The 11,497-nt window shown below is 44.1% G+C and overlaps 1 protein-coding gene across 1 annotated transcript in view; it reads right to left on the bottom strand.

Moving 5' to 3' along the window:
• Positions 1-280: 280 nt before the first annotated feature.
• The window catches only part of AP4B1 (adaptor related protein complex 4 subunit beta 1), a 71,732-nt gene continuing 60,515 nt past the window's right edge, over positions 281-11,497 (bottom strand). The window contains exon 11 of the mRNA XM_082245986.1: positions 281-915. Within this exon, the coding sequence (XP_082102112.1) occupies positions 497-915 (419 nt within the window). The 3' untranslated portion in view covers positions 281-496. The remainder of the gene's footprint in view (positions 916-11,497) is intronic.

Here is an 11,497-nt window from a genome sequence, read left to right as displayed (position 1 = left end):
AGTGTGCAGGAGGCCTTAGGCTGGGTTCACACCTAATGCCGATGCGGCTCACAGCAGGGGTCCGCTGAGTTCCAGTTCTCCATTTCAGGGATGAATCAGGCCCAAATTTTTGCCTGAATTCGGACCTGAAACGGAGCCAAAGACACACAAGACCCCTGTGCAATCCACTCCGCAGCAGTCACAGAGATGTGTGAACCAGCTCCATTGAGAGTCGGTCACAATCTCCTGTCATGCGAACTGGATGCGGGGAAATCCGCATCTGATTCACGTAAGTGTGAATTTTGGTTTCCAACAAATCCATTGGTGCTCCAGAGGCAATTTGCCCATGATCCCAAACCACTTAGTACCAATGCATACCTGAAGCTACAGCTGACATAATGGCAAAAGCATGATGCTTAAAACAAATTGTGATGTCACGGTTGTAATTTGACATCAATTACGTTGGTGGTTACATTTTCCATGTTGGCCTTCCATAATCATAAGTCTTTTAATAGCATTACCTGCTCAGTTTCAGAACTGTTGATACTGCACTTTTCAGAAGTGTTACAAAGTTAGTTAATGTATCTTTATTCTCTGTATCCTGTTTAATTATGGCTTTAAGGAAGGGTGGATTGGTGCCGAGTATTAATTCCACAAGAAACATATTTCCATTACTGTCCTGTGCATACAGATAAGACTTCCATGGCTGTGTGCCAGCTTTGCTTTTAGCAATGGTGTAAATATTCAGTACATGAAGAGATGTCAGTAGGAGGTCTGGCTCTGCGTCCTGCTTCCATTCAATATTCAAACATAGCTCCGTAGCTATAGAAGTCCATTTTTCCTCAAACAGCTCTGGGGTTATTGCAATGTCATTAATTAAACTGAATAGGTCAATAGGTTCTTTGGATGTTTCAAGATTCTCAGGTGAATGCAAATCTACGGCCAAACAAAACAGATTATTACAATTTGCGCTAAAGAAAGTTCACACCTGACAGAATTTTCCATAGTTTATGCATGCTTTTACATGGCTTCATATTCTAGAGGTGAATCTTATGCTTCTTTTTCTAGTACAGATATGACTTTCACCTGCTACTATATTTAAATGTACTGTATGCTATCCATTAGGAAACCTATGCCGAGGCTGCCATTTTCAGCTAATTTCTGAAAACCCTAGTTGTCTTTAACCACTTCTGGACCGGAAGGTTTACCCCCCCCCCCCCTTAATGACCAAGCCATTTTTTGCGATACGACACTACGTTACTTTAACTGACAACTGCGACGATGTACCCAAAAAAAATTGATGTCCTTTTTTTCCCACAAATAGAGCTTTCTTTTGGTAAAATTTGATCACCTATGCGGTTTTTATTTTTTGCACTAGAAACCAAAAAAGTGTCAATTTTGAAAAGAAAAAAAAAAAAAAACGGAATTTTTGTAAAATCTTACCTGTAAAATTCCTTTCTCTGAGTCCTCCGACAGTCGCCGCCTCCTCTAAATCATCACTATTGGGTATTGACTTCCTATCCGTAGGAATAGCTAGGCATATAGACTTAGTCAAAAGACAAAAGGCATTAGCATATACACACCCATGGGGGCTGTCCCACTGGTCAATACCCCCCCTGCATCACCACTCCCAACTCAGTTTGGTAGCATAGCAGTAGGTAATAAGAACCCCAAAAGAGGGGCAGGGGCGGCGACTGTCGGAGGACTCAGAGAAAGGAATTTTACAGGTAAGATTTTACAAAAATTCAGTTTTCTCTTACGTCCTCCGACAGTCGCCGCCTCCTCTAAGTCATCACTATTGGGATGTCCCAAAGCAGTATAGACATGAGGGGTGGGAGACGCAACTGTAGAAAAGGCAACGCATTACCCACATCAGAGAAAGGAATCTTACATGCACCGTAAGAACCAACTGGGCAACAGAAAAAAACAAAGCTCAACCGGAGCAACAGCCCAGGAAAGCAAATGCCAACAGCCAGGGACCCAGAGAAAATTCAAAAGTCCATCATGGCACAGCCGCACTGAGAACTTTGCGGCCAAAAGAAGCATCAGCTGATGCCAGAACGTCTACTTTGTAGAACTTGGAAAAAGTGTGCACCGACGACCAAGTCGCCGCCTTGCACACCTGGGCCACCGAGGCCCGATGCCAATAGGCCCAGGAAGTACTCAAAAACCTGGTAGAGTGCACCCTAACTGGGAAGGGCGGAACCCGTTCCTGCAAGACGTAAGCCTGTTCAATGGTCTGTCGGATCCATTTGGCAATAGTCGCTGCGGACGCAGCCATGCCCTTCCGAGGTCCCTCAGGAAGGACAAGAGGGAATCCGTCTTCCGAAAGGATGCCGCAGACGACAGGTAAACCCTGATCGCCCTGACAACATCCAAGGAATGCAAAGCAAACTCCTCTGGATGCTTAGGCTTCGTACAAAGCGAAGGCAGGACAATGTACTCATTAAGGTGAAATTCAGAGATCACCTTGGGAAGAAAGGATGGGGGTGGTCGCAAAACCACCTTATCCTTGTGAATTATCAAGTAAGGGGAGCGGCAAGACAACGCCACCAGCTCCGACACCCTGCGAGCCGAAGTGATCGCCACCAGAAAGGCAACCTTTTTCGACAGCAGAGGTACCGATATCTCCCTGATATTTTCAAAGGGAGCACGCTGCAACGCGGACAGAACCAAGTTCAAGTCCCACGGAGGTAAGGGCTCCTTCCTGGGAGGAGCCAAATGTCGCACACCTTGAATGAGGGTGCGCACCAAGGAATGAGACGCCACAGGGCGTTGGAAAAGGACAGCCAGTGCGGACACCTGGCCCTTTATCGTGGCCAGCGCCAGGCGCTGATCCACTCCAGACTGGAGGAAAGCCAAGATTCTCGACACCGAGTAAGAACGAGGGGAGAACCCCCTGGACTCACACCAGGTGAAATAGGCTTTCCAGGTACGGTAATAGATCTTACCAGAGGAAGATTTCCTAGCCTTGATCAGGGTAGGGATAACCTCAGGGGATAGACCCTTGTCCTTCAAGACCTGGGTCTCAACAGCCAGGCCGTGTTTGAGCAATGAAGCCGCCACCGTATAGGAATGGCGAGATAGGGACTCCAACCGCCGGTCCGTGGGACCCCGGAAAACTGGGGTATCCTCAGTAGGAACCAAGGTAGCCTTGTGCAGCACGGCCACAGTGTGATCCACCTGTGGAGGCACACACCATCGTGATTCCGTAGCCGGATCAAAAGGATAAAGCAACCCAAACCGACTAGGTACCAGGAATGGACGTTTTAACGTGCGCCACTGTTCATTAACAGTGTCATGGAATTCTTCTGGACAGGGAAAAACCTGCGCAGACTTGCGGGTCCTGTGCGTCCCAAACGGGGACACAACGCCCGGAGGACAGGGCTCATCCTCTAAATGTAAGGTGTCCTTAACAGACACAATCAAATCATCCATGGTCGCTCGTTCTGCAGGCGACCCCAGGGAGGCGGCATCAACCCCTTCCATCTCAGCCTCCCCCTCAGACCCCAAGGGGTCCAAGGATGAGCGGGAACCTGAAAAGGGCACGCTCGCAGCAGCCAAATCCCCATCTGAATCAGAAGAGAGAGACAATCTGGGACTCCCACTCGCAGCCCGTTCAGACATCAGCAGTTCCTTATTCGCCACCGCAATTAGAGCGGGGCGCAGCGGGGCCACAGGAGAACTGGGACCCCCCACTAGAGCTGGAGGAAACTTGCTTTCCTGAGAATCCATGGCTCAAGTTATCAGAAAACAACTACAGTGCAAAAAAGATGTACTGTCCCCTTTAACAGCGCTGCGGCGTGCGCAGCCCACTGCTACTGCAACAGTGATGAAAGACCCCCAAAGGAGAAAAGAAACTGAGCCAGAAGCGATATACAGAGGGAAAACTGAGAGTGATAACCTGCAGAGTCCGCAGAGCGTTGCTACCAGTGTCCTTGCTGCTGATGGAATGCTGCTGGAGAGGGCTGGACTTAAGCCAGACCCCGGGAAAATGGCTGCCCCATAGGAATGCATTGGAGGCTACGCCAAAATGGCCGCCGACATGCGGTCGGACCGATCGTTCCACCGCCCACAAAATGGCGGCGGATGGCGCCAAAATGACATGTATAATCGCCCCAGAGGAGCTATACACGTGTGCTCACAGTAAAGATGGCGGACCGCGCGAATCTTTCCCCGCTGCAGTCTCCGCACAAGCACAAACGTCTGCACCCCTAAAATGCACCTAAGGTGACACAGGGAAAGGGACCCCTGGCAAACATACAGATCTGCACAAGCGAACCCCGCAGGGATCGCACAGGGAGTCACACAGGCACAGACATGGGGACACACAGCAACACAGACTGCCACCCCAGACAGAGGCCCCACACAGAAAGTACTTACCTGTACCAGATGGCGTGGGGGAGCCTCTATGCATGGATAAACCTCTGTCCTCTCTGACAGGGAGTGCCGTGAGCCAGGGATAATGACGCTGCAGCACCGCAGACGAGTCCTGTGAGGTAGCCACCTCACGGCTGCATCCCTGCAGCGAACAGGGATGGGTCGTTCTTAATGCCAGGGCGAACCATAGCTGAACGCTCGATGGCGGGCTGGGGGTCCATCCGACCCTCTGTGCCCTGGAGAACCAGGGCGGTCAGTCCGAATCCCAGCACCGCATGATCCATCTTCATCCGAAGAGAAGACTAACACTAGAAGCTGACAAAATAAACAGCTAGTAAAGTAAGAGAAAAAAACTGACATTTTCAAAGAAAATCAAATAAAAGATTTAGGAAGGCTGAGACCGAAGCCCCAGCACAAGGTAAGCCTGACTATTCCTGACGCTAGGCAAAGTAAAACTGAGTTGGGAGTGGTGATGCAGGGGGGGTATTGACCAGTGGGACAGCCCCCATGGGTGTGTATATGCTAATGCCTTTTGTCTTTTGACTAAGTCTATATGCCTAGCTATTCCTACGGATAGGAAGTCAATACCCAATAGTGATGACTTAGAGGAGGCGGCGACTGTCGGAGGACGTAAGAGAAAAACAATATTTTTTACTTTCTGCTTTAACCACTTGCCGACCAGTCACTGGGACTGTACTGCGGCAAAGTGGCTCGATTCCGTCCAGCGACGTAGACCTACGCCGCTGGACTTCTCTCCTTGTAGGCGGCACTCGCTGTTTTCAGTCACAGCGGGAGTCGGGCCAGGGGAGGAGCGGGAATCGAGTTTGGAGATCCGCCTGCTTGTGTAAACAGAGCAGGCGGATCTCCTGAGTGACAAACAGTGACAGATTGCAGGGTTCAGCGTAGCTCAGTCACCTCCCCCCACACACGTTAGTAAGCACCAGGCATACATTAACCCCTCCCTCTCCAATAAAATTAACCCCTTCCCTGCCAGTGTCATTTTTACAGTAACAGTGCATATTTATAGCACTGATTACTGTAGAAATGTCACTGGTACCCCCAAAAGTGTCAAAAATGTCAGTCAAGGGTCCGATCTGTCCACCGCAATGTTGCAGTCCCGCAAAAAAAAAAAATCGCAGATCGCCGCCATTACTCGTTAAAATAAAAAAAAACACCAAAAATGACAGAAATCTTTCCCTTAGTTAGTAAACGCAATAACTTTTGCGCAAACCAATCAAAATACGCTTATTGTGATTTTTTTTACCAAACATAGGTAGCAGAAAACAAATTGGCCAAAAATTTAAAAAAATTTTGATTTTTACATTTTTTTGGGGGAATTTCATATAAAAATTTTTTAAAAATATTGTTATTTTTTCAAAATAAACGCTATTTTTTTGTTTATAGCACAAAAAGTAAAAATCGCACAGGTGATCAAATACCACCAAAAGAAAGCTCTGTTTGTGGGAAAAAAAGGACGTAAATTTCGTTTGGGTACAGGGTCGCACGACCGCGCAATTGTCAGTTAAAGTCGCACAGCGCCGAATCGCAAAAAGTGGCCTGGACGTAAGACAGCTAAATCCTCCGGTGGTAAAATGGTTAAAACACAGGCAATACATTTTTTTAAAAAAAAATTAATTTTTTCATCAATTTAGGCAAATATGTATTCTGCTACATATATTTGGTAAAAAAATCCTAATAAGTGTATAATGATTGGCTTGCGCAAAATGTATAGCGTCTACGAACGTTGCTATATTTTTATGGAATTTTTTTTTCTTTTACTAGTAATGTCGGCGATTAGTGATTTTTAGCAGGACTTCGGCATTGCGGCGGACAAATCGGACATCTAACTGACACTTTTGAAGCTTTTTGGGGACCAGTGACACTAATACAGTAATCACTGCTAAAAAAAATGCACTGTCACTGCACTAATAACACCTTGCAGGGAAGGGGTTAACATCAGGGGCGATCAAAGGGTTACGTGTGTCCCTAGGGGGTGCTTACTAACGGTAGGGGGGGTTGCACTGATTGGGGAAGACAGAGATCCCGGTGCCTGCTGAGCAGGAACACAAGATCTCCATCTTGTCCACTTGCAGAATGGCAATCTGCCCTGTTCTGCCTCTCCCAGGGATGATCACAGGTGGCTGGTGGACATGGGGTCCGCCGGACCCGCTGATTGACATCTCCGCTAGCCAATCACAATGGGTCTGTCTGTGATACTTTGTATATCTGCACTTATATCCCAATTTTCAGGACAAGCTTTTAGGGTGCACTCCCTTCTTCAAGGTCAAAGCAGTACAGGGCAGTAGCAAGTTAGCAGAAAGTGGATTCTTGACAAGCATACTGCACATCCAAGTCTCAAAAGGCATAAAAGTTTTCAATCAACATGCAAGTCTGGCAACTAGAATCTTTAGAAGATCAGCAATAATGTTTTTTTTAATTGTTTTATTAAGAGGAAATTTAAGAAAATTCAAATGTGAAACATTTCTTCTGTATGTATTTCTAATTTTTGATAGTGATTATTTGTTGATTATTGTACTCTAATGGTTGTGCTCCTTTTTTTCCTTCCCTCTTTTTTTTTGTGTTGTGATGTCTTGTTGGTTCCGCCCTGCGGAATTCATAAATCATTTCTTCATAAATTTATAAATAATTTATTCATAAATTTAAAAAAATAAAGAAAAATGAAACATTTCTTCTATTTTTTCCAAAATAATGAAGGGCTCGGAGTCTGTGTGTGGCTGAGAGCAACAATGTAGCTCACTGAGCGAATAGCGATACCCAGTTGGAGACCCTCGCTTGTATACCCGGGCTAATAATTTGCAGTACCTACTACAGTGTGTTGCGCTCCAAGCACCTTATAAATGTAAGTGCAACAAGTTTATTTTAATAAAGCATAATTTTACCAAAAGTTATTGGCATTATTGATACTTTTCTCCCCATCTATGTGAGCCATCTCTGAGGGATAAGAGCACCCTGGTACCACCAAAAGAGAGGCAAACCAGCAATAAAAGCACTTGGATTGTATACAAGGCTACCATTGACAAAGCTTTATTGCAAGGTCACATGCAATAAGGTGAGGCACCCATCTGAGTGGGGGAGCATGATAAATTGAGGTGACATCAAGCCTGTTCACTACCAGGATACCCTTAGGCACTAATGACTGGGACAAACTTTCCTATATAGGAGCACCCACCTTTTTGTGGACACTTTTAATTTGGATATATCGCATATGGAATTGGACATTAATTAATTGTGTTCAATTGTTTTTATTCTTGCATAGGTATTATATATATATATATATATATATATATATAAAAATATATATATTTTTTTTTTTTTCTTGGACACTTATAATTTGGATATAACGCATATGGAATTGGACATTAATTAACTGTGTTTATTTTGTGCACGGCTGTTATATATTTCACAACACAGGATATTTAGAAAAATATTTTTTCCCCATACAGAGAGATAAAACTAATATCACAAGAGAAGTTTATTGCACATTCACCACTACATACAACATCAGTGATTTCAAAGTTATTTTGTTACTAAAGTGATATTAAATGTCTATATAGGTCACACAGATTTGCGCAGCATATTTCACATTATTTTATTGAAATTACACTCACGGCAAGGGAGTGAACAGTGCTAGCAGCATTTCTAGTCCACACCACCATAGATTGCTTGCAGTCCTTTTTAAATTTACTAGGCTATAAGAAGATTGCCAAGACCCTGAAACTGAGCTGCAGCACAGTTGCTAAGACCGTACATTGGTTTAACAGGACAGGTTCCTCTCAGAACAGGCCTGGCCATGGTCAACCAAAGAGGTTGATTGCACATGCTCAGCGTAATATCCAGAGGTTGTCTTTGGAAAATATACATACGAGTGCTGTCAGCATTTCTGCAGAGGATGAAGGGGTGGGGGGTCAGCCTGTCAGTGCTCAGACCATACACCGCAAACTGCATCAAATTGGTCTGCATGACTATCGTCCCAGAAGGAAGCCTCTTCTAAAGATGAAGCACAAGAAAGCCTGCAAACAGTTTGCTGAAGACAAGGAGACTAAGGACATCGATTACTGGAACCATGTCCTGTGGTCTTATGAGACCAAGATAAACTTTTTTGGTTCAGATGGTGTCAAGCGTGTGTGGCGGCAACCAGGTGAGGAGTACAAAGACAAGAGTGTCTTGCCTACAGTCAAGCAAGGTGGCGGGTGCACCATGGTCTGTGGCTGCATGAGTGCTACCAGCACTGGGGAGCTACAGTTCATTGAGGGAACCAGGAATGCCAACATGTACTGTGACATACTGAAGCAGAGCATGAGCCCCTTCAGAAACTGGGTATTCCAACATGATAATGACCCCAAACACACCTTCAAGATGACCACTGCCTTGCTAAAGAAGCTGAGGGTAAAAGGGATAGACTGGACAGGCATGTTTCCAGACCTAAACCCTATTTAGCATCTGTGGGGCATCCTCAAATGGAAGGTTGAGGAGCGCAAGGTCTCAAACATCCACCAGCCCCATGATGTAGTCATGGAGGAGTGAAAGAGGAATCCAGTGGCAACCTGTGAAGCTCTGGTGAACTCCATGCCCAAGAGGGTTAAGGCAGTGTTGGAAAATAATGGTGGTGACACAGAATATTGACATTTTGGGCCCAATGTGGACATTTTCATTTAGGGGTGTACTTACTTTTGTTGCCAGCGGTTTAGACATTAATGGCTGTTTTGAGTTATTTTGAGGGGACAGCAAATATACACTGTTATACAAGCTGTACACTCACTACTTTACATTGTAGCAAAGTGTCAATTCGTCAGTGTTGTCACATGAAAAGATATAATAAAATATTTACAAAAATGTGAGGGGTGTACTAATTTTTGTGAGATACTGTATATATACATATTTATGTATTATGTAGATGTATTATACACATTGTCCTTAGCACTTCACTGTTTTGCGCTGTGAGATTTGTTTTATTTGAATTTAGTCACTCAGCGATGAACAGCAGCATCAGCCTTTTGAAGTGATACACGCATAGTGCAGGAAGGATGATCATCCACCTATTTTCCATTATACAAGAATGCACAATTTTAAAGCATTATATGTTAGGTATGTATTTACTTGGAGTAACATCATCTTTGACATTATAGAAAAGAATTGGTGTAACTTTTGTGTTTTATTTTTTTTTATTCATTAAAGTGTTTCTCTCCAAAACAAACTGCGTTTGAAAGACTGCTGTACAAATACAGTGTGACATAAAATATTGCAACAATCGCCATTTTATTCTCTAGGGTCTCTGATAAAAAAAAAAAAACAATGTTTGGGAGTTCTAAGTAATTTTCTATCAAAAAATACTAATTTTAACTTGTAAACAAAAAGTCCCAGAAAAGGCCTGGTCACCAAGTGGTTATAAAGGTTTTTTTATATGTATACACAATTGTTTTGCCTTTCATTTCTATTACAGATTGAATGGGTTGTTTTACAAGGGGATCGTTTACAATCACTGTAAGCTTATGCTTATTTAAAGAGACAGCATAGCAGTAGCAGCTTGCCTCGTGGCTGGCTTTGTCTGACTTAAATTTTGGACTGAGCCATGTGCTAAGGGATAAGTCAATGGGAGTAATTTATTTCTATGTAGAAGATACTTCTAAGCTGTATCTGAAAGTCATGTAAAAAAGAAGATTCTGCCTACTGGCTAAATAAAATCATCCTTATTAAATAATTTCAATTTACCCGATTGGTGACCTGACTTTTCTCTACTGTTAAGAAATACAGCTAGCTCCCTGCTTCAACCTCACAACAGAACTGTAAAAGAGAAGAAAGTGATGATCTCATGCTCCCTTGTCAGCATATAGCACACCTAACTGGCTCCTATTGCTAGCCTTTTTATTTCACAGTTGCACATCATAGGTATTCAAGGATCTAAAAAAAAAAAATCTATCACCTGAAGAAAGGACAGATTTTTACACCCCATAGGATCCTGGTGCCCATCTAAATCCATGCAGGCGTTAAAGAGGAAGTAAACCCTCCTTTGCAATTTTTACCTATAGGTAAGCCTATGATAAGGCTTACCTATAGGTACTGTAAATATCTCTTAAACATGTACCGTTTAGGAGATATTTACCTTACATGCAGCCAGTGACATCAATGGCGCATGCGCTCTGAAGGAACGGCCACTGGTGCCGTTCCTTTAGAGCCCCGTGACGTAAACCGTCGGCTCCCGCGCGCATGCGCCAATCAGATGGCCGGATGCCACAATCCCGGAAGACGGGCGACTGGACATGTCGCCCCGTCATAGAGGTAGGCGGGCGGCACAGCGGGGGCTCGTTCTAAGGTAAGTATTCCATAATGAGTTAGTATGCAATGCATACTAGCTCATTATGTGTTACTCTTTCAGGGTGAAAAAAAAAAAGAAAAAAAACAAATTTGGGTTTACAAACTCTTTAATAAGCCATGGTGGTTTGGAATGTTCGTTTTTATGCACATATTGAAATAAAAAGAATTAAAAAAAAAATAAGCCATGGTGTTGGACAGCTAGCCCAATTCACCTGCCTAGCTGCCCGATGGCACTGATCAATGGAGACAGGTTTCTTACATAGTTAGTCAGGTTGAAAAAAGACAAAAGTCCATCTGGCTCAACCAATTAAAAAAAAAGAAAACCCAACCATACAATCCCATATACACAATCCTATACCCGTAGTTGATCCAGAGGAAGGCGAAAAAACCCCAGCAAAGCATGATCCAATTTGGTACAGCAGGGGGAAATTCCTTCCTGATCCCCCGAGAGGCAATTTGATATTCCCTGGATAAACTTTACCATCTAAATGACAGTTTAGGAGGAGAAGATGTGTGACAGGCAGTACACAAAAAGTCTGTACAGCCCTTGCCCCCCAAAAGAATCCACACAGAATATCACTCTGCTGTACAAGCTGTCTCCTTATCTCTCCTCTTTAGGTTGCACTAACAGTTTACACTAACAACAGCACACACCGGCAACCATGCTAGTCTGAGACAGCTTAGTGTAGTGCCTGGCATGTGCGGTTGTCAGCTTGTGTTTTTGTAAATGAAAGTATTCTTCTTGAACTGCAATCATTCACAACACAAACTGACAGTTTCCACTCCCTATTACCCTGAATAAAAG

Source organism: Pelophylax lessonae (assembly GCF_965119305.1).
Source record: "Pelophylax lessonae genome assembly, chromosome: 2".
Lineage (NCBI taxonomy): Eukaryota > Metazoa > Chordata > Amphibia > Anura > Ranidae > Pelophylax > Pelophylax lessonae.
The sequence above is the reverse complement of the archived record's forward strand: the minus strand, read 5'-3'. Positions and strand labels throughout refer to the sequence as shown.